Source organism: Podarcis vaucheri (genome assembly GCF_965113315.1).
Source record: "Podarcis vaucheri genome assembly, chromosome: 13".
NCBI classification, from domain to species: domain Eukaryota; kingdom Metazoa; phylum Chordata; class Lepidosauria; order Squamata; family Lacertidae; genus Podarcis; species Podarcis vaucheri.
In genome coordinates, this window is record NC_138751.1 from 35061483 (window position 1) to 35085073 (window position 23591).

Consider the following 23591-nt stretch of genomic DNA (forward strand, 5'->3'; position numbering starts at 1 on the left):
AGCAGGCCAAGAGTAGTAACAGTTTAACAAGCTGTCCTCTTCGTGCTCTAATCCAGTGCACTAAAAGCAGCCTGTTCTAAAACAAGAGACGTATTTACACAGCAGGTTTACACAATAGCGTAGCTAGGGGGCAGGGCACCCCCGGCGGCACTTACCTTTGGGGGCGGCCTGCTGGAGCCCAAGGTGGCGTGCAAGGCCAGATACCCCAGAGCCTGGCATGCCACTCCCTAAAGCAGCATGGCCCAGGGTGGTAGCCACTGGGTTTACAGGACAATTATATCACATGTCCACACAGAAGAGGAAAGTCCAACTAAAGATTTTAAGGACATCATCCTTTAACCAGTTTATTTCTCTCTCACTCTGTTGAGATCTTAAACAAAAGAATTCACAGCAGATTATAATTCCCAGGATTGCTTGGATGAAGCCATAACAGTGAAAATGGTACAAAACTGGTGTTTGTAATATACACACTTGCAAAGTTATGCACACTTGGCTCCAACAAATGCATCATTTTGCTTCCTTCTAGGAAAGGAAAACATTCACACACAGACACAATTTAATTTCTTAATAGGACTTAAAGGTTTTTAATGCTTTTTAAGGAAAAAAGTGCATATGCTACCATCCAAGATCTAAGCTCTCCCAGTGTAGAATACCTTCCTGATAACCTCACCCTGCCTCAGCCAATCAGCTATTATCTCGCCTCCTTCCCTGCTCTGACAAACCCCTCAGCTTTCTGGAAGAACTCCGTCCAGAGAACAATATCTCCTCTGAAGCTTTATAACCCTGCTTTGACTGCTGTGTTATAAAGCAAGAGATTGCAATTTATCATAAGCCAGTTCCAATGTCCACGGTGCGCCGCAAATGACAGCAGACGTACCCTGAATATGCCCACCCAGTCCTTCCGGCGTGGGGTGATGTGCCGAGAAATGTTGTAATGGCAAGTTATATCTGCTCCAGGGACATAGTATTTGTCTATGTCTGTGAAGATGACCTGATTGAAGGCCCGGCAGTCTAGCAGGACGGCAGAAGTGGGAGGTTCCTCCGAATTGTTACATAATGCAGCTTCCATCCTGGATTCTGTAAAAAGGACAATGAGGGGAAAACAGAAATGGAAAAAAAGAAAACCAAAAAGAAAACCAAGGGCAGTTAAAAACAACCACAGCTAATTTTGACCTCAGGATGTCATCTCAACTGTATCTTAACAACAAGATATTCATGGCACTGGAGGAATTTTGCCCAATAAAACATTGTTGGCATTGAACACAGGAGCAAAGGAAAGGTTACAGGGCAGGGAAAGGGAATGTTAACCCCACAGTAGGAAAAACACCATTGCCCATACCCCATCCTTTTTCTTGTAAGGGACCAACTACACATTTGCATGTGGATCCCCAGCATTGTTGAAATAAATAACAACAACAACAATAGTAGTAGTAGTAGTTTGGCAAGGGAGAAAGGAATTTTGTTGGAGAAACAAAGAGGGGAGGCGGTGTGCTATCCCTTTCCCACTCACCACTTCTCTGCTCAAAATTACCTTTCTATCAGCTCTCTCTGTGGGATGTATGTATCTCTTCCGGTGTATGTGTTTGATAAAAAGGTAAAGGACCCCTGGGCTGTTACACCCAGTCAAAGGCAACTATGGGGTTGAGGCGCTCATCTCACTTTCAGGCTGAGGGAGCCGGTGTTTTTCCACAGACAGCTTTCCTGGTCATGTGGCCAGCAAGACTAAACCGCTTCTGGCACAACGGAAGACCGTGACGGAAACTAGAGCGCACGGAAGCGCCATTTACCTTCCCGTCACAGCGGTGTGTTTGGAACCTCACACAGCTGGGATGTGCGTGTATGAAGCATGGTGACAAAGATTGAGCTACAAATCAATGAGTGCCTTGTTTTATACCAGGCCTCTGTAATGAGGTCACTAGGGCCACATTCACACCATACATTTAAAGGACTAGGGTACCACTGTAAACTTCAGGGCTTCCCCCAAAGAATTCTGGGAGCTGTGGTTTGCTAAGGGTGCTGAGACCTGTGCAGAGCTTGTCTGACGGATGGGGCGGGAGTCCCTGGTCATCTAGGAGGCACGTGACATTCTTGGCATGACAGCCAAGTTGGGACGTGGGTGGCACTGTGGTCTAAACCACTGAGCCTCTTGAGATTGAAGATCAGAAGGTCAGTGGTTCGAATCCCCACAACAGGGTGAGCTCCCCTTGCTCTGTCCCAGCTCCTGTCAAGCAGTTTGAAAGCACGCCAGTGCAAGTAGATAAATGGGTACTGCTGTGGCGGGAAGGTAAATGGCATTTCTGTGCACTTTGGTTTCCATCACAGTGTCCCGTTGCACCAGAAGCGGCTTAGTCATGCTGGCCACATGACCCGGAAAGTGGACAAACGCTGGCTCCCTCCGCCTGAAAGCTAGATGAGTGCCGCAACCCCATAGTCGCCTTTGACTGGATTTTTTTTTTTTTTAACCAGCTGCCCCTCTCCCTACATGGGCCTGGGAGACTCCCCGTTCCCCTCACAGAGCTACAAATCCCAGAGTTCCCTGGGAAGAGTGATTGTTTGTTAAGCCACTCTGGGAATTGTGGTTCTGTGGGGGGAACAGGGGGTCTCCTAAATACAGTTCCATCCTCAGCAACTCTCCTGGGCTGCCTGCCAACTGCCTGCCGGCTGCTTTCTGTCACCACACTGCAGTTGGCATGGCCGTCTACTGGCGGCCACGTGAACTTCAGTGTGACCACAGTTTTTCTCACAGAAATGTAGTGTACGTGAGGACACTTCTTTTGTTATTATTATTCTTTTCCTCCACAGATCAGACTGAAGGCTCGTATTTGAGCATAGCTGTCCGCATTCCCGACAAGTCTAACATGCACGCGACACATTTCTGGGGGCTGGCAGTACCAACATGGGAACTGCCCTCATGACTCACCAGACCTATGTACATTTCATTCAGATGTTACTGGACCAGGATTGGGTGTGGAGCAGGATTGGATGAAACAGCAATATAGCCACATGAATTGGCCTTAAGTTTCTTTTATAGTTAAAGATGGAAAGACGCATAGTAGTGACATGTCGGGCAATGGCAAACATGAGCATGCCAACTTGGTTATTTCATAATGTCATTTGCTGACCTGAGTAAACAGGGCAAGCCCGTGGACAACAAATAAATTAAATAAGGTTATCTATAATGGGCACCAGTGTACTCTCCAAAGTCCAACTTGTTGACTAGTGAGGTGTTCTGTGAAAATGGTTATTACCACAAGACCAGGTGAAACAGTCTCCTCAGGTAGCAGAGTTTAAGCATTATTATAGCAGCGAAGTGGAGACAGATAAATTTGTCCCACAGTGCATAATCCACTGGGGATATCTTCATCTGGGCTCCCAGAGGAGAATTATCCTGGTGGGTTACAACCTATTCTTCCTTTACACTAATTGAAATCTTCAGTTCCCCAAACACCACTAACTGTTTGTCTAAAATAGTATCACAGACAATAAGGAGCATATTCAAGGGAACCCCCAAAATTTGCAGAAGTACAAAGAAACCCACACAAATCATTCTGGGGAGGGGGGAGCAGGGGAATCAAAAGGAGCCAAATTACCCCTGAACAGCCCAATGAGGATTGACTGAATATGCTCAAGAGGCCACCGAATGCTGAAGCCTCAGGAGTGGGGGAAATGTAAAACCAAAGAGAAATGGAACAGTGTTTCTAAGAATACAACACAGCTGATTGCTACTGTTAAATGCTCTACACGGCAACATTATGATGCAGGCCCTATTTCCCCCCTCTATTTCCTGACTTCAGGGCCAATGTTTATTTAGCCAAAATGGCACCACCCATGCACTGTGGGGAGGCTTTCCTCCTCCAAGCAGCCCCCGCTCCAAGGAGGGGGGATTTTTGAAAGTGCAAATCAGGCCAGTTGATAGCGGAGCCATAATTTCAAAGGTCCCCCCTCTTCTCACGCCCAATAAATGTTTTGTTACACTAGCAGAGCTTCCTACGAAAGCTTATACCAAGAACAAACTTAGTTGGTTTCTAAGGTGCTACTGGACAATTTTTTATATATATTTCGACTGCATCAGACCAACATGGCTACCTACCTGAATCTAGTGTTAATTAGCAGAAAGGGAGCGTCTTTGGTGCACACCAGCTAAAATGCTGACTCAAGCCAGGGTAGCCAAGATGGGGCCTTCCAGGAGTTGTTGAACTACCAACTCCCATCATCCATGCTGGCTGGGGCACATGGGGGCTGGAGTCTACCATTATCTATAGGCTACCATGTTGACGACTTCTGTCCTGGGCCAATCCAAAATAAAATATTCTCTCTGGTGCTTCAGGAGCAACCTGATCAGGTCCTGGCCAGTCACCAGAGAGGAGGAGCTCTCTCCCCAGACAGCTTTCCTGCTTTCCCAATTCCAGGAAAGCAGAAGCACGAGTTCCCTGGCTGATCCTCACAGCAGCGGAAGAGCAGCAAGACATGACCGCTCCAGATAACAGAGAGAGAGGGCATACAGGGTGAAGGAAATTGGTGGGGATGCCAGCAGCCAAATAGGCATGATTTGTTTTTGATGCTCCGCTTGCTGGCATCACAATCAAGCCATGCCGGTCTTGATGACACCGATATTTAAATACTTAAAAAGGGAGAGAGGGAGTGGGGGATATCGGAACACTCACGGATCTCAAGTTGCACAGCACAGATCCATGCAAAAATGTTGCTTTTACTTTTAAACGGGGTGGGGATGTTTCTTAAGCTAATGTTTATGGAAAGAGAATACTGGAAGCTCTGAAGATTTCCAGATCTCTGTGATCACTTTCCCCACAGCTCCAACAAAGGCAACATTCCAGATAAGGCAACTTCATTAATCTTTTCAGAAATCTGTTCCATCTGCAGGTTCCCTGGTGTCTGGTGGTAGGATTTGGAGTTATTTATAGCAGAAATCTGAATAAACCGAGCCTGGAGGCGATATGCTTAGGGGACATTCTGTTCCACAAATCTGGGGATGAAGGGAAGTCCCCCATCTCAATTCGACGTGGCCTCAAGTTGTAATGCTGCTCCTTTTCCCTGCACACCCTGGAAAAATCCCCTAATAAAAGTCACAGGCAGCTGTCGACAGAAGCAGCCCTATGAGGAAAACATCTCCTCACATTGCCCTGCGGTGTGGCAGACCTTGGGTATCATCAAGGGCAGCAGAACAGCAGGTGAACTGATTTGACCCACAGAGGACAACTCAGGGGACGTTCTCCTCCACAAGCTCTGCTGAAATTAACACAGGATGTGATAAGAGTGCAGTAGTCCTGTTGCACAATTCCATTTCATTACAATAGTTGTGCTACTGGATTGCATCTTCATGTAGATATGTGTGCAAGGTTAACGTGTGGACCGGTGCTGGTGGCAGGAGGAGAAAACAGCACTGACAGCCTCTTCACATCTTTAGAACTCCTGCTTCCTCACCCTAAGGGAGGGGTAGACAATGTGGTGCCCTCTAGTTGTCGAATTCCAACTCCCATCAGTCCCAGCCAGCATGGCCAATGGCCAAGGATAATGGGAATTGTATTCCAATGTCTGGAAGGCACCATGTTGGCTACCCTTCCCTGAAGAAAAATTGCCTCCATGAGCAGCTCTTAAGTCAAGGCAAGGCTGTAAGCCATGGGTAGGCAAACTAAGGCCCAGGGGTTGGATCCGGCCCAATCGCCTTCTAAATCCGGCCCACAGACGGTCCAGGAATCAGTGTGCTTTTACATGAGTAGAATGTGTCCTTTTACAGTGGTACCTCAGGTTACAAACACTTGGGGTTACAGACTCCGCTAACCTGGAAGTAGTACCTCGGGTTAAGAACTTTACCTCAGGATGAGGACAGAAACATGGCGGAAGTGGGAGGCCCCATTGGCTAAAGTGGTACCTCAGGCTAAGAAGGGTTTCAGGATAAGAACGGACCTCCAGAACGAATTAAGTTCGTAACCGGAGGTACCACTGTATTTAAAATGCATCTCTGGGTTATCTGTGGGGTCTGCCTGGTGTTCTTACATGAGCAGAATGTGTGCTTTTATTTAAAATGCATCTCTGGGCTATTTGTGGAGCATAGGAATTTGTTCATTTCCCTTCAAAATATAGGCCGGCCCCCCATAAGGTCTGAGGGACAGTGGACCGGCCCCCTGCTGAAAAAGGTTGCTGACCCCTGCTAAGCCCTCCAGTCCCTATCAGCCTGAGCCAGCATGGCCAATGGCTAGGGATGATGGGAGTTGTAGACCAACGGTATCAAGAGGGCTACAGGTTTCCCACCGTTGCCTTAGGTTGTGGAAGGAAAGAAGGAAGGGAACAAAGAATAAACCCGAGTTCTGGAAGACATGTGTTGCCAAACCAGTCATTTCCTCAGCAAGGTTGTTGATGTTTCCTGTGCATTGCTCCTGTGCTCCAGTAAGCATTTGTTGGCTTAGCCAGGGGAGCCAGCATGGTCTAACAAGTATAGAGGGTCAGGCTAGGACCTAGGGAGACACAGGTTCAAATCCTGCTTAACTACAAAACACACTGAGTTGAGTTGCTGCTTCTCAGCCTTGCCTACTTCACAGGGTTGTTGAGAGGATAAAAATGAGGAGGAGTGGCATATACACTACCCTAAGCTCCATGTAAAGGTAAAGGGACCCCTGACCATTAGGTCCAGTTGTGGCCGACTCTGGGGTTGCGGCGCTCATCTCACTTTATTGGCCGAGGGAGCCGGCTTCCAGGTCATGTGGCCAGCATGACAAAGCCGCTTCTGGCGAACCAGAGCAGCGCACGGAAATGCCGTTTACCTTCCCACCGGAGCAGTACCTATTTATCTACTTGCACTTTGACAGGCTTTCGAACTGCTAGGTTGGCAGGCGCAGGGACTGAGCAATGGGAGCTCACCCCGTCACGGGGATTCGAACCGCTAACCTTCTGATCGGCAAGCCCTAGGCTCTGTGGTTTAACCCACAGCGCCACCCGCATCCCTAAGCTCCATGTAGTAAATAGATAATAAAAAGAGAAGCAGAACAAAATACAAAAAGGAGACAAGATACAGCACCCATCCTGCCTCTTGCTGAACAGCCTCTAGATCTCTTCCTTCTACTATCCCAGGACTTGAGACCTCCCTGCAAGAGAGATTCAGATGCGTAACATTCCTCAGCACAAAGCAAAGCCAGTCCTTCTTTATGTGCTGCTCATTTCCATCCTCTTCTGAATAGGCAAACTTTGAGATAAACAGAGCCAACAGCCAGCTCTGCCATTTCCTGGAATTGAGAAAGCATTTAACAGCATACCCTGCCTACAGCAGAACCACAATAGCCTGCAGCTTTCACTTTCCATGTGTCATTGAGGAGCCGCACCCTATACGAGTTCCAGCAATTGTCTCTGGTGCAGGGTTTAGGAGACACACCTGCCACCTACCTGTGCCATAAGGCCATCAAATGCCGAGTCCAAGTCAAGTGGCAGAGCTTGGCAGAAGACAGCAGCATACTTGTTTACTGCTCCAAGTGTGCCATAACAGCAGAATGGTGGGCGCAGTAATGAAGTCGGTGAAGCTTTCCCCATCCGTGCCAGGAAAAGCTTCACTGGCCCCGTTTCTGAACAACTGCGCTTCAATATTTATAGAGCTAGTGGGTGTTCAGTGAGGCAGAGAGATGCTGACTGACCGATCACTGAATGAGCTGCATGCCTGAGTGGGAATTTGAAACTGGGTCTCCCTGGTCCTAAACCAACACTTTACCTTCTAGCTCACACAAGCTATACTACTTGTTGGGGCTTCTCTTAAAGGCACAGGAGCAGATCCACTGAAATGCCATAGCGATCTTACTGGAGAACCGGCATCATCCCTAGCTAACAGGACCAGCGGTCAGAGATGATGGGAATTGTAAATAAATAAATAATAATAGTAATAATTTATTTATACCCAGCCACTCTGGGGGGCTTCCAACAAAATATTAAAATACAATAGTCTGTCAAACATTAAAAGCTTCCCTAAACAGGGCTGCCTTCAGATGTCTTCTAAAAGTTTGGTAGTTATTTTTCTCTTTGACATCTGGTGGGAGGGCGTTCCACAGGGCGGGTGCCACTACCGAGAAGGCCCTCTGCCTGGTTCCCTGTAACTTGGCTTCTCGCAGTGAGGGAACTGCCAGAAGGCCCTCAGCGCTGGTCCTCAGTATCTGGGCAGAACGATGGAGGTGGAGACGCTCCTTCAGGTATACTGGACCGAGGCCGGTTAGGGCTTTAAAGGTCAGCACCAACATTTTGAATTGTGCTCGGAAACGTACTAGGAACCAGTGTAGGTCTTTCAAGACCGGTGTTATATGGTCTCGGTGGCCGCTCCCAGTCACCAGTCTAGCTGCTGCATTGTGGATTAGTTGTAGTTTCCAGGTCACCTTCAAAGGTAGCCCCACATGGAGTGCATTGCAGTAGTCCAAGCGAGAGATAACTAGAGCATGCACCACTCTGGTGAGACAGTCCGCGGGCAGGTAGGGTCTCAGCCTGCGTACCAGATGGACGGCCGAGTTTGGGGGTGCCTGCTGTAGAACAAAGCAGGGATTGTGAAGTAGTTTTCATATACCTAGACAGCTGGGGGGGGGTCAGTCCAGAACTAGCATAGAGAAGCCAAAGCATCAGTTGCATATTGCTGTGCTGGCACATCAAAAGGCCACACAAGGAATTCCAATCAATCAACTGCTTTGCAAAACCAAAAATTCAGACATCTGAATAATCTGAGCCAGCAAGGGACATGCTTGGAGGACATGCTGTTCCACCAATTTGGGAAAGTCCCCGTCTCAATTCAACTTGGCCTCTAGTTGTCATGTTTCGCATTTTCCTGTACAACCAGAAGAAAATCCCCTACTAACAGTCACAGGCAGCTGTGGGCACCAGCAGCCCTATGAGGATGACTTCTCATGTAGCCCCATGGTGCAGCAGATTTTGGAGATCATCAAAGGCAGCAGAGTGGAAGACAGAGCAATCTGTCCCAGGGAGTACAATCCTGCAGAAGCCCTGCTAGAACCAGCAGTTAGAGGACTCAGCCTTGTAAATATGCCCGCAAAAATTATTAGCCTACAAGTCTGTTTTTATTACTAGCCTTCTAGTAAACTGCATCTCCATGTTGGCTGCAGAGGAAGGAAAGCCACCTTCTTCCATGGCCAGCATGGAAACATAGGCTGTTGGATTCCATTTATGGCTAGCAGGCAAATTGCCAAATATAAGGTTGGCTCCACCTATATCTAAAGCAACCTTGACAAGCATTTAATCTTCCTAAGTTCCTTCCTAAGTTTCCAACAGCTTCCCTTTCAGTAGCTAATTTCATTGCCCGAGTATTCTTAGAAATCTCATTTTGAATGGTGTTTGGGGATTTATTTGGATATTTGTCTATAGATGGGGAAACAGAAACAAGTTCTTAGGCCAGCCAGGAAACAGCCCAAATGCTCTCTTTTCCCAAGCTGCCAAGTGGGCTTCCCCACGCTTTGCCTGCATGGCCTGCTGAAATAAAGCATGCTGATTGTTTTGGTCAACAGGATGTCACTGCGAAGGAACGCAGGCCAAGGATGGAGGAACATGAAAGGGGGAAGGTAAACAAAGAGGTCTAGAAAGGGAATAAAGGCTATGAGAGAGACAGTGGTTTCAGTCTAGAAAGAATCCAGAGGATGCAAGTAGTTGGCGGGTGGGAAGGAGAGATCCACAACAGTGCAAGCTGAAAATATGTTTGCTAGTAGTGGTTAACAGCATCACTCCTAACTTGCAAGCATCTACAGTGGTCTTATTTAGCTACATTAGCATCAAGCCTTTATTATCATGCTTTATGGTATTCAAAAGTACTTCAAAAAATCCCAGCCACCCTTACAAAAAAAGATAGTGCTATCATATACATATTGCAGGTGTGTGGGGTAGAAGAAAGCTACGAGAGTGGCTTACCTAATACCACTTAGTGAACTCATGGAAGAGGTTAGATTTTAACCAGTGAACTTAACCACTACATTATAGGAAGTAACTTATGCAGTATATGAGCGATCTATGAAAGTGCCGTAGCTTCATAATTGCTGAAATTGTAGGTGGAAAGAATGCGGAGGGCAGAGACTTGCTTTGCTAAATATGAAAAATGTTTTAGGTAATCACAAGTTACATATCCTACTATACTGGCCGTTGGTCCTGTGTGTTCTGTGCTGACTAACAAGGAATCTCTGAGATCTCAGGCCGAGATTTGATATGTGGGATTAAGCCCAGGTCTTCACACACACACACACACACACACACACACACACACACACGTATGTGCTGCTTCTGAATTCACAGCCCTCTTCATAATGCTTCATATATATTCTTGCAGTAAAACAACAGTACTGCAAGACAGGCAAGATTGAGGGTCGATGCTGACACATAGCAGCTTGCAACGTTTACAACGGAAAAGATATTTGACCCTGGACTTTCCAACTCATATGCTTATTCACTACGCCACAATGCGTCTTATACATTCTTGTTTCTGTTTCTTTTCAAGTTGCTTCCAGATTACCAGCTCCAGCACAACCAATGTACTGCTGCGGTAACACACCATCCCAATGCTTCTGTTGGGGGACATTACATATTTCCTGTGCTAGATGCCTAATTTTTTTTTATAAGTGGGGGGACGAATGCTTCCCCAGAAAGCATTTCCTTTTAACTTTGCAACTTGAGGCTCGGCATGCAAGTTACACAAAGGCGATCACACACTGTTTAAACAGGTCACAAGCTGTTCTGTAACGGGACAGAACCAACACGAATATTCCATTCCAAACGCCTAAACCATGTTGTGACTGTAATAATGTATTTAATGCCTTACAGCAGAGATAGGCAGCGTGGTGCCTTTCAGATGTCAGGGAACACCACCGGCCGCAGCCAGCATGGCCAACGGCCAGAAATGATGGGAGTTATAGGGTACCACATTGCTACCCCTGCTTTGGAGGCTGGATATCACTCAGTGACAATTTAGATGTGAGGTCCAAGTGCATGCCCTTATTTCTTCTCACAGAACTGAACAGTGTGACATTCACTCTTATGGGGAAAAGAACGTCACACTGGGCAGCCTGGGCCTCACGGAAAAAGGACTTCTATAACACGGCTAAGATACTTACAAGCCCTTCTTCACCACCCATCATAATGATGGATATTTTGCAGGTAACTTTTTCCAACACTACCTCACTTTAATACAAACAAACAATCTTGTTATCCCAACCCACAACTTCTTTTATCCTAAATAACTAGAATGGGAGGTAGAGGTAGAACACATACTTGTACAGCGTGGATCTGTTCAGTGTCACTCAGAATAGCGACATGTTGTTGTTGTTGTTGTTGTAGGCTGAAGCTCCCATCAGCCACTGTCAGGGCTGGTGAGGGTTGCAGTCCACAACATCTAGAAAAGAGCTTTCTAAACTGTGTGTCGCGACACGTTAGTGTGTTGGCTGCAGTGTGTAGGTGTGTTGCGCAAACGCTCCCCACGCTTCTCACAGGACGGGAAAGGGCTTGGTTTAACCTCTGGCTTGCTAGTAAAACTGAATTAGTGCATCGCGAAATGATGCATGTCTAAAAAGCATGTCACCGACATGAAAAATTTGGAAAGCTCCAATCTAGAAGTAGCCTGATCAAGTGAAAGATTGCTTCCTCTGTGTACTGGCAAAGCAAAACACAAGGCAAGCGCATGACATAAGATTGCAACCGGTTGCCATCACTGCCTGACCTCCTTCCTGCACTTAGCACCCCCAGTGCGCAGCTAGCTCTCTTCCTCAATGTGCGACACACTTTATAAAATAAATCAAACTACCCCCTTCCCAGTCCCAGTTGGAAAAGGAGAGCCGCTCAGGAAAGAGATGACTTGTTGCTAAGAGTGGGGTAACTCTTAACTGCCTACTCACCCTTCCAAGTGGAGAAGAAGCCAAACAGCCCCCTTCCTAGCGATGCGAGAATCTACAGGACAGATCAGTTGCTACTTCCTACTAAAACAGAGAAGCTGACGCTGATTAGCAAAGGGGAGAAACTTGATACTCTCAGTCATCGGACAGCCCCTAGCCTGGAAACTTACAGCTGAAGGCACCACCCTTTGCAGGGAATGCTGGGAAGTGTAGTTTTGTGAAGCAGTGGAGCAAGAGCTCTTCAACGCCTGAAGCCCTTTCAGAGCCAAGCTGCTTTCCAAGGCTTATCCACACTTCCTCTTGCCTTGTTGCATTCCCCCAGGGAAAACCGTGCTTTAGTATTCAATTGGAGCAAAAGGCAGTTCAGCTTATAACTGGATAGTCCTGAGAGTGTCACTGGTGAATATTGGTAGTCAGTGTGGGGCAGAAAGGAGAAGGAACCAGTTTAAAACCGGGTGCCCACCTTCACAAATGTAATGTGCTTCTCAAATGACATTGAGTGAGTGGCATTTGCTGGTTTTGCGTCTAAATGGAATGAGGAACTTCCACTGAACAGTTGTGGGAAACTGCCTTACACCCAGTGCTCCATCTGGTTCAGTACTGTCAACACTGGCTGGCAGCAGCTCTCCAAGGTTTCAGAAAGGGAGCCTCTCCTTAACTTATCCAGAGATGCCAGATGCTCTACCAATGAACTACAACTAAGCCTGCAACTAGATAGCACATTTATCTGGAATGCAGCGCGATTTACTTCTGAATAAATGTGCACAGGATTACTCTCCTTAGGACATTTATGAAGTCGAACAGACATTTAATTAAAAATAAATCTAATTTAATTAAGTGGGATTTCCTTCCCAAGTACATATGAACAGGTTCTGGTGAAAATGCCCAAAGGCATACAGCTTTTCATTGGCTTTATAAATGTGAAGAATTCTAATGAGGTTTTTATAGGCCAGTCTTAATTACGTTTACTCAAAAGTAAGTCCCACTGAGTTTAATACACAGATTAAAAAACATAAATGGAAAGAGGCATTAACTTATTGTCTCTATAGTCAATTTATGGGATTCCATTGGCAAAGGCATTTTTATATCCTCTCCCCCCACCCTGGTGAAAGTGAGGGCCGCCCATAGAAATCAGTGCAGAAACCTAAGCTTTTAATATAGCTGTGATTACATAGCAGTGTGATTTCCCATGAAAAGAAAGGTCCAGGAGAGGAGCTGCTGCTTTTCCTCACTCGGGAATGGTTTGGCGTGAAATATGAACAGCAAAATCCTATGAATATCTACTGAGATGTAGATGCAACTGAATTCAGAAGTAAATGGAAGTGGAACTTATTCCCAGGTAAATGTGTACAGGTTTCAACCTACATTATTTTTTTAAGTCCTAATTTTTAGATAATAGCCATGCCTGTGCAAATTTCATGGCCAATTCAGTCCATTTCCCACCATATAGCAGGCTGTGGGAGTAGAAGCTGTTAACACAGTGGCAATGTAAAGCTATGTTAATAACACAGGTTGGTACTGAAGCTAAGTGATTTACAACAATCCGGCGGCACTGTCAGCCTTGTTATATCCTTATTGCAGGTTGGTGGTGGGGTGTCAGGTTGAGGCAGAATACAGTGGTACCTTGGTTTACAACCATAATCCGTTCCGGAAGTCCATTTGTAAACCAAGACAGGTTATAACCCAAGGCGTGGTTTCGCCAATGAGGCCTCCAAAAAATTTGTGTTCATAATCCCAAAAAAATGGGTTGTAATCCAAAAAAAGGTTGCAAACCAGGACACGCACTTCCGGGTTTGACATGTTTGTAATCCAAAACGTATGCAAACCAAGGTACCACTGTACAACAACTCTGCAAAACAGTCCAGCTTTAACACTACAGATCAAAGTACTTCAAGTCAAAAATCACCCATACAGAATACCAGTCAAGCTGTAGCAAAGGTCAGTCTCCTTAAATTGCACACCCAGACTTGCACCCTGCCAAAATTCAGCATTCAGTTGCACAAAGAAACCTTGTGTTTCATGACCTTGTGTGCAGTCACATTACAGCTTTAGATGTCCAACTTCTTTAAAAAACAACAACAACAACACACAAAACAAACTCTTCTTCTTAAAGAAGGGGGGAAACCCACACAAAACCCACATTTTCTGTATTTATTCCTAAAGGCAGTTCTCATTTCTATCCTGGGGAAGAAAAAAGAAATGTTCCAGAGCCGGCCCACCCATGAGGCGTGCTGAGGCAGTCGCCTCAGGTGGTGACAGCTGGGAAGGGTGGCAAAGCCCTGCCCTGAGGAGCTTGCCACCTCCTGCATTTTTTGCCCGCCTTCTCCACGCTGGCCTCCTTTTTTCTCCCCCACTGTCTTCAGCATACTGGGGCTTTCATGGTCCGCCACCATTTGCCTCAGATGACTGCAGTGGAAAGCGAAGGTGCCAGGGGTACCATGCTCTGTTTTGTCTCAGGTGGTAAAACATCCTGAGCCAGCCCTGAAACATTCTATTGGAAGTGGAAACTAGACCTGAGTCTCAGTCTAGTAATTACAAGCCTGTGGTTAAATGGGACTTACTTTCTCATAATGATGCTTATGATTACAGCCGAGACTTACAGACGTCCACTTTAAAGACATGCAGAATTCAGAATTGCAGCCCCAGTGTCACCTGTGGAAACAACTTCTAAACTATGTATCTACCTTGGGCAGCCATTCTCAAGAAAGGAGTTAACATTAACTGTTTCCAAAGAAGATAGGTTAATGTCTCCTCCTGCTGGTAGGTGCGTGGACAGACATATCTATCAATAAGATCACTATGGGCATTTAAATCTATGCCAAATAAAGTAGGAATGAGGAATTGGGCTTGACAGGGGTCTCAATTTGGCCTGAGAAGCTATTCCTAGCAAACCATGCCCACCTGCCCTACACCTGATGTCATAGGTGAGGTATGGGGCAGGTTCCTCAAGTAGCTACAAAGGAATTAGGGGCTTAAAGGGACTTCCTGATTGCTCTTTTGCTGGAGCAAGGTATATCAACTGATGGGGTAAGTGGAGAGTTCAGCTTGCTCCAGGTTTGTACAGAAACCGCTGCTGAAACAAAACTTTTAAAACTATATACAAGAAGGTGATGGATCTTTCTTCTGGAGATAGTATCAGTTTGACTGCTCTTTAAAGTACGGTAACATGGCAAACCTAGTTGCCAGCCAGAGTAATATGGAGTAAGTTGGGTGTCTCCATGGTAGGGATGGAGGTGCAGGGACAAGAGGAGAGTCAGCTTAAACAGAAAAAAGTATTTTCAAATGAATTTACATTTTCAAAACCTGTTCACATGCTGAGCTCAGGTAGACTGAAGGGAAACAATAGGCTTAATTACATTCCTCCAATGTGAGGGGAGAGGAACTACCTAACCAAGCCTGGCAGGGCAGCGTACTCTATGGTGCTAACCCCTTACAGTGGTGCCCCGCAAGACGAATGCCTCGCAAGACGGAAAACTCACTAGACGAAAGGGTTTTCCGTTTTTGAGCTGCTTCGCAAGACGAATTTCCCTATGGCCTTGCTTCGCAAGACGAAAACGTCTTGCAAGTTTGTTTCCTTTTTCTTAACACTGTTAATACAGTTGCGACTTGACTTTGAGGAGCAACTCAAAGAACGCAGTGTACATAGTAGCCTTTTTTGAGGTTTTTAAAGACACTGGTGATTTTTGAAGCTTTTTCAAAACTTCTTTTGCAGCCATTTGGTAAGTTAAGCTTTTAAAACTTTTTTGGGGGGTTTTGGATTTTGGGTTGGGGTGTTTGGAATTCAAGGACTTGGTGTTGGGAAGGGGTTTGCAAGAATCTGGAAGCTTGTGTGTTTTTTTCTGCATTTTTATGATTTTCTGTGACCATTGGGCCACTCTGCTGTTTTTTAAAAAAAAATTCTGGATTTGAATTTCTGTGTGCTGGGTGGCTGGGGGAACAGTTGGGGAGGGGTTTGCAAGAATCTGGAAGCTTGTGGTTTTTTCCCTGCATTTTTATGATTTTCTGTGACCATTGGGCCACTCTGCTGTTTTTTTTAAAAAAATCTGGGTTTGAATTTTGAACTGCTCTTTACAGTATGTGTGACTTTAAAGAGCACTTAATAAACTCTTGTTGTACCAAATTTGGCTTTGTTTGGACTTTTTTTGACCATAGGAACGCATTAATTGATTTTCAATGCATTCCTATGGGAAACCGTGCTTCGCAAGACGAAAAATTCGCTAGGCGAAAAAATTCGCGGAACGAATTAATTTCGTCTTGCGAGGCACCACTGTAATTACCTAAGCACAGTGCTTTTCTTCTAGAAAAAAAGGTGCCGATACTCACCATGAAGTTGTTATAGTTAAGTGCCACCCTTTTAACTAGTGCTTTTCTTCTGGAAAATAAGGTGCTGGCACTGTGGGCCCTTGGGGAGCCCCCCCCCCCCCGCCAGCACTGCTTACATTGTTTAGGCTCCAATCCTAGCCATGGCTACTCAGAATAACTCCCACTGAATTCAATGGGGCTTATTCCAAAACAAATGGGGTTGCAGTCTAAGACTGCGATCCTATCTGGGAAGCAAATCCCGCTGGAGACTAGGGGGTTTACTAGACAGCCTGGCTCAGGCATGTACAGTGGTACCTTGGGTTAAGTACTTAATTCGTTCCGGAGGTCCGTTCTTAACCTGAAACTGTTCTTAACCTGAAGCACCACTTTAGCTAATAGGGCCTCCTGCTGCTGCTGCCCCAACGGAGCACGATTTCTGTTCTCATCCTGAAGCCAAGTTCTTAACCTGAGGTACTATTTCTGGGTTAGCAGAGTCTGTAACCTGAAGCGTATGTAACCCGAGGTACCACTGTATCAAGCATCACCTTGATAACTGCAGCAGTGATCCTCCTGTGAATGGACCGCCACGGCTGCAACACCACCGATAAAGTGTCCGTTTCGACTCACACACAATTCTCTTCAATGGAGTCAGCGCTCCACATTCACCAGAGCATACGTTAGAAAGAACTAAAGCAGGCGTAGGCAAACTCGGCCCTCCAGATGTTTTGGGACTACAACTCCCATCAACCCTAGCTAACAGGACCAGTGGTCAGGGATGATGGGAATTGCAGTCTCTAAACAGCTGGAGGGCCGAGTTTGCCTATGCCTGATCTAGAGAGATCAAGCCGCGTCCCCTTTGGAGGGTATCATCCCTAAGTGTGCACTCATTAGGAACTCACAACCAATTCCCAGCAACGGAACACCTAGCAAAGCAGACACGTGACGTGCCTGAATCTCTACACACGATACGGGCACGCGCAGTTTCTTTCACGTCATGATCTGAGGCGCGCCGCTCTCCGCCCCTCCCCGACACCACGTGACTCCTCGAGCGCTTCGCCGCCGCGCAGTCACCTCCAGCCTGTCAAGAAAGAACAAAAGCACGTGACTCAACCCTCTCTGGGTCTCCTTCCTCTGACGCGCTCGGTGGAACGCTCCCGGGAGCAGTGGGAGGGGAGGGTTTTGCGGCCGGCCAATGGGGGACCCGCGATCCTTCGGAGTTGCCCAATCCGCACGCAGAGGGGCGCGAGCGCGAGGGTCCGGCAGCCAATAGCGGGCGGCGGTGAGGCTCCGTCTCCCGTGAGCCACCGGGGCCCCGCCGGGCAGCGTTCCTTGCGTCGCGGCGGCCAATAGGAGCGGAGGACGCTGTGGTACATTGGCAAGGTGAGCGAGGGCGGGAGGGGCTTGGCTGGGTCCAGTCAGGAGAGCCGCGACTTTGAGGTTCGGTGCAGCCCTTCATCGTCCCCGAAGGTGAGTGTGTGCAGGGGGAGCGGGGAGGGCGCCCGCCCGGTCCCGGGGCCTCCCGCGAGGGTGAGGCGGCTGCACGGGGAGCGGGGAGACCCCGGTGCTCGGGTCTGTTCCCACGAGCGCGCCGTTCGCGGTTCCCTTCATCCCGAAGGCCCGTTTGAATTGGGAGCAGCAGTTAAAAGGCGTCCCGTCTCGTCGCGAGTGAATCACTCGCTGCTTCTTAGGGGCGCCTTTTGACGGCTGAGCGACGTAGGTTGCTGCAGTCGCGGAATCGTAGGATTGGAAAGGGACCGCGAGGGCCATCTAGTCCGGCCCCTTGCAATAATGCAGGGATCGTTCGCGCAGCGTGGGGCTCGAAGCCGCCACCCCGAAGGTGGAAGAGTCTCGCTTGCCCCCTCTGCTCATTGGCCTGCTTGCTAACGGACATGCTAGACTAGATGGTGGACCAAGTCCTTCTTGTGGGCTAGAAACTCCAGGGCGAGATGGCTTCTAGTGCAACCGGCCTGTTAGTTACCGGTTTTGTCTTCCTGTGAATGTTTCTCTGGAAGGGCAGGGCGAAGGCATAGATGAAGGACTAGGGGAATGCTGTGGAGCTAAACGGGGTGTGTTTGCAGGCGGCAGGTGTGCAAAGGGCAACTAACGTGAAGAGAACCGGCCAATGTCTTCTTCAGTGCTGGAAGTTAACAAAAATGTAGATGGTGGAGGCGGTCATTGGGATGCCACCTACAAAATGGGAAAGGATTTGGGAAGCTGGTAGATTCAGGATGGGGCAAAAGGCTTTGTAGCCCACAACGATCCGGTTCCAGATGGTGTTGTTTTCAGGGGGACAGCTGCAGCTTTGAAATATTGGCTAACTTTCTGCAAGTCCTGTTATCTAATTGTGCTTTTTTGTGGCTCCTAGCTATGCACAGTTTCTCTTAAACACCCTTCTTTCAATCAATTACAAAGTCAAATGCCATTTTTGAGTGCCTAATTGCTGTAAGAAGCAATGTTGTGTTGGACAAACATAGCTTAGATTGTCATCTGCCTTTCCCCTGACAGGTTTCATGTCTGTCACCTTATCTGTGGTGTCTGTCCATAGTTGGAGGTCACTGATGCACAGTTACAAGCTATCTGCTTCTTCCTTGCTCTTTGTGAATAAGTGGACTCTCCATTAATAGTGTTCTTTCAAGGCCATTCTGTCCTCCCCCTTTAATTCAGGACTTAGTTTGCAAAATCTTAATAAAAAGCTATACTGAAACAGATAAGGAAATGTACTCCATTTTGTCCACACACTGGGCTTTCCCTCTTAGTTGTGAGAGTATTCAGTGGGTGTTTTTGTAAAATGTGACTTTCCCCCTTTATTCAGGATCATCAGAATGCAGACTCCAGTAGCTCTCCTGGCTTCGCCAGCTCTGGTAAGGAATTTTTGGCTTGCAAGTGCCTTAGTGTATCTTAGGTTACTTTAGTATCTGACACTCCTCATATTATTCATCGTTACAATGGGTAAAATCTCTTTAAAGAGGAAAAACTAAGAGTGAGCTGTTTGATATGTCATTTGAACTCAGTCAACAATAGTTTCTGAAGGGTATGTTAAACCAAACTTACAAAAAAGTTAATAAAAGTTACAAGCCAATAAATCCTTAGTCTTCCTGCCCATGCATTTCTATAATAGTCCTCGGTGAGTGACCAACTCTGTTCCAGTTTAGAAAACAAAACAAAACATCTCTATCTTGGAAGTAATTCGGACTCTGTAAGGTGAACCAGTAAATGGTTTTTTACCTATGAGAATGAATTTATGGCAGGTATGGGGGAACTTGTGACCCTCCAGATATTTTTGGACAACAGCTCCCATCATCCCTGACCATTGGTCATGCTGACTAGGGCTGATGTGAGTTGATCAGAAAGATCTGTTCAGTTCATTTGGTATCAATTCATGTGGACCCCCAAAGCAGCTAATGATTGTTTTTAAAAAATGGACAAAAATATTTGAGTGCACAAGTCCTGATACAAATAGTATTAGGAAGACTACTGCTCATGTCTAGAGTCTCTAGCTAGGTTTAATAGGCAGCAATGAATACTTTCCCTCTTGCATATATATGTCCTTTCCAATATGAGAGAAGCTGTGTATTCAAGCAAGATCTAGAATCTCCTGCCACAGAGAATTTACATTATATGATGAATAGGCATACCTGTCTTGAAAGAGAACTGCCTTCTGATCAGCACAGAAGTGCCTCATCACCAGTTGGGGGGAAGGCCTCAGCTCACTGGTGTAGGATAAATCTTGCAAGTATCTAACAACAGGTTAAATCCTTAAAATCTACCATTTGAAGGATCAAGTGGGATAGCTAGGAAATAAATTTGGCTATGATGCTGAAGAGCCACTGTCAGTCAGAACAGATTGCATTGGTCTCTGAATAGAGCAGTTCTTTATATCCTGATATGAATTTAATGTTTTTCTTTCCAGTTCCGCTGCTGTTCTCGGGCTCTAACCAGGCCAGCTTCCCTGTCTATATTGAGCAGGCCAGAGACTCAGACTCTGCAGGTAGGAATAAACAGCATGACTCCTCATTGCTATCTTCAGGTTTTGTTTGCACCTTGATTTTCTTTACAAAAAGGAACAAAAAAATGGTTAAAAGCATCATGCAGTGATCCCAAACTACAGCCAAACAATAAAACTCTATACATTATTTTCTCATGATGTGGGAACAATATTAAGTTCTTTGCTTTCAAACTCGAAGGTTAGCACTAGCTGCCTCTTACATGACATTGACAGCTTAGCTTCCATCAGAGTATCTAGAAGAGGAACCGATGCTGCCATGCGTAATTAAACCAGTTTCACCCCTCTGAAAAAGTGTAGTAGTGCTGGTGTAAGAAGTCTCTTCCCTTGTGACCTAGAAAAGGTGTGGGGGAACTGTGGCTCTCCAAAAGTTGCTAAACTTCAACTCCCATCATCTTTTGCCATTGGCCTTGATGCAAGTTGGAGTTCAGCAACAACTGGAGCATCAGCGGTTCCCTGCACTTGGCCTAGTGTGAGCAATACTGGAATAAATCCTGCAGAAGCTCTTCTACACCATCAGCATACTATAAGAAGGGACATTTTTTTCTGGCAGAAGCTACTGTCTTGTTGATTTTTTAGAGTCCATGTTAATATTTTAAAAATTCAAAGGAAAGCACTACTTCAAAACCATTATGTCCTTCATTTTTAAAAAAGCATGCTGTTACACAGGGTTGAAAAACTTAACTTATGTTTCAACTGGTCACCCTCCTTGCTCAGTTTAAAAAACCTTTTGGATAGGAAATTGCATAAATTTAAGCCTTCATGAAACTTTCATTGCTATTCTAACGTTTACATTGAGTAGTTTCCCCCAGAATTCCCTTTTACTCCTACTGGATTGGGGAACATTAAGAATTGGTATTCTTTGTATGTGTGGTAGGCATATCTCTGTTTGTACATCAAACAGATTTTCAGAATCTGCATAGTTGTGGTTCAGTGGTTGCTACATCTCGTAACTAGATTACAAGGGAGGTCATTTCACACACACCCTTAAGGTTTCAATAGGGTGACTGAACAACGGTTACGTCTGCTAGAGACCTGCATTTCTGTTCCAGCCCATGACCTGGCAGAGACATCTAAGTGGCATTATTTGCTATTCTCTCTCCCCACTCCCCCACAGCCAATGCTTAGAAAACTAGTAGTCTGTGTCCAAGGCCATTGCCTCTTCCCTTCTTTCTTCTCTACCCTGTCTTGGGTATGTCCTTCCCCTGCCCTGGAGGTGGGCAGAAGGCAGCCTGGGATCTGTTTGGCAAGGATTCCTGACTCTCTTAACAATATCAGCAACTGTAAAAAGCCCCACCCACGGTTAGCTTACTGGGGCAAGATTTATTTTCTGAAAGAAATTGCAAGCTTGGTTCTCTTGCGGATCACAAATCCATAGGTTGAGCCAGCCCTGTTCTTCATTCTTAGTGATCCATCAAGCTGAGCTGCTATTTTCCACCTGCCCCCAGTGGAGGCCCTGGTTGGCTTCAAGGTTCTAATAAAGAAACAAAGTAGGTCCTGCTAGCCTGATGTCTACCCACCCATTGTTTGGGAACATCTGGATTAAACGCTGTTAGGAAGAGAAAATGATTTGGAGGCTTAAAGTGACTGATATAAATCATGCTAATTACTTGCTTCCTCCACAGCCTTTTGGAGTTTTGAATCGTCAGCTAGCTCATCGGGAATTCCAAACCACTGCTGTCTCCCGTGATATTGATACTGCTGCTAAATTCATCGGTGCTGGTGCTGCTACTGTGGGGGTAGCTGGTTCAGGAGCTGGGATTGGGACAGTGTTTGGCAGTTTAATCATTGGTTATGCCAGGTAAGTTAGCTTGGGGAAAGCATTTCTGCTTTGTTTCAGCAGGCAGTTTAGATTTTTTTTGTGAAGACTTTTACCACAAATGCATTCCTCTTGGGAGAAGCAGTTTTTTAAAGCAGCTGACAGTGATTGGAAACTCCAGGTAGGAAAAGCTGCAATAGAAGAGAATTGGTGGAATCTGCATGGAATTTTCTTGTCAAGTGTCTTGTTGATGAGAAAAATAGCTTTTTCAAACCAATAGTGTCAAAGGTGTCACTGTTAAAAAGATCATAACCAAAGTTACCTTCAGTGTAAGAATCAGCTTGTATTGTACACACAGTGCTCATACCAGCTGGGTATTCCATTCTCAATGTAATATTTTTTGTGCTAAAGAAGCGATTCTTGTCTGTGTATGGATTGAAGAATATTTTCTCTCTCTAAATGTTCCTGTTTGGTGAAGTGTGTCTGTGGTTCGAAAGTATGTGAGCACATAAATGTTTGTATTCAGACAAAGTATCTTCACAGATTTTGGAACATAGTATGATTTATTAGAATGTATCCATGTATTTCAAAATTTAAATTAAGGGATGCTTCCCCCCAGTTTTCTGTCTTGCCTCTCCTTCAACTCTCTATGAACCACAAATTACTAATGACAAGGCTTGAAATATGTGGTTCTTTGTAAAGCAGATTTCCATGGTTGTATACCTTTAATCTAAGAACAATCTAAACACCTTTTAAGTGAGATGTGGTGGATATATTTATGACTGTTAGTTAACAAAGCTTTCCCCGTGTTCACTCTGAGGTTCTACAAACACATTTTCAAGAGTGGGCTTGGGAAGCCTATTGCAGCTTTTTATTTTGGAAAAGCCAATGGGATTTTACCTTACAGATTTCTCTTCTGTTCTCCCTACAGGAACCCATCCCTCAAGCAGCAGCTGTTTTCTTACGCTATCCTGGGTTTTGCCCTCTCAGAGGCCATGGGGCTCTTCTGTTTGATGGTGGCATTCCTCATTTTGTTTGCCATGTGAAAGCCTTGGAGCTACGCTGCAGCTGCTGTCTGTCTGTGTCCTCTCCAGTTTGAGCCTGCCTCCCTTGCCAGGGTGTTAACAGATTTAAACAAACTTTCTCTAAATAAATAAGATTCAAGTTTTTTGTTTTGTGCTTTTCATCCTAAAAGTTTGCTCGTAATTCTTAAATATGCACATATTGAGAAGGGGAAGAAAAAATTATAATGTGCCAAATCAATCTGGCACAGTCCTGTTGTAATTTACAATAAAATATAGTTGGCTAAAAATTCAGTGCCACAATTAGCCCCCAGACACTAAGAAATACTGTAGAGAAGAGAACAGTTCTACAATCTGCTTGAAGGATACAATTGGAATGTCATCAGGCCCACAATTCCATACAGAGTTTGCCTAAGGAACAGGAAGGATGGTCTATACCGAAGTTGCATGCAGGGGAGAGACATACCTTATTTTCAAATAATCTGTCTCTATACTACTGAAGCAAGTTTACTGCCCTCAGCAGCTGGAAAGGGTGTGATAGCCCAGGACCTTTAAATACGTGGTTACAAAAATTAAACAAGCTTCTCTGCACCCTGAGACTAGTAAGTTCCAATCCCTCATAAAATTGGCATGCCAATGAG

At 45.8% G+C, this 23591-nt stretch overlaps 2 protein-coding genes across 6 annotated transcripts in view; one reads left to right on the forward strand and one right to left on the reverse strand.

The window, feature by feature from the left end:
- Positions 1 to 23591, reverse strand: part of CALCOCO2 (calcium binding and coiled-coil domain 2) — a 40418-nt gene that overhangs the window by 15607 nt on the left and 1220 nt on the right. Inside the window, exons 2-3 of one of the 4 annotated variants that reach the window (XM_082194397.1) lie at positions 17115 to 17244; positions 878 to 1077 (exon numbers count right to left, since the gene is read on the reverse strand). In XM_082194397.1, coding sequence (XP_082050523.1) covers positions 878 to 1077; positions 17115 to 17244 — 330 coding nt within the window. Of the gene's footprint in view, positions 1 to 877; positions 1078 to 7395; positions 7536 to 11247; positions 11272 to 11867; positions 12024 to 17114; positions 17245 to 23591 lie in introns of those variants that run through there. The other 3 variants (XM_082194398.1, XM_082194400.1, XM_082194399.1) reach the window with 3 other exon arrangements.
- On the forward strand, positions 17445 to 23096 carry ATP5MC1 (ATP synthase membrane subunit c locus 1). Of its 2 annotated transcripts, none has more exons than XM_082194571.1 (5): positions 17445 to 17546; positions 18979 to 19027; positions 20077 to 20154; positions 21795 to 21970; positions 22860 to 23096. In XM_082194571.1, the coding sequence occupies exons 2-5, from the start codon at positions 18989 to 18991 to the stop codon at positions 22972 to 22974; spliced, it is 408 nt and encodes a 135-aa protein (XP_082050697.1). In that variant the 5' UTR covers positions 17445 to 17546; positions 18979 to 18988; the 3' UTR covers positions 22975 to 23096. The 2 variants fall into 2 exon arrangements, with proteins under 2 accessions (XP_082050697.1, XP_082050696.1); XM_082194570.1 differs by having other exon boundaries at positions 17499 to 17633.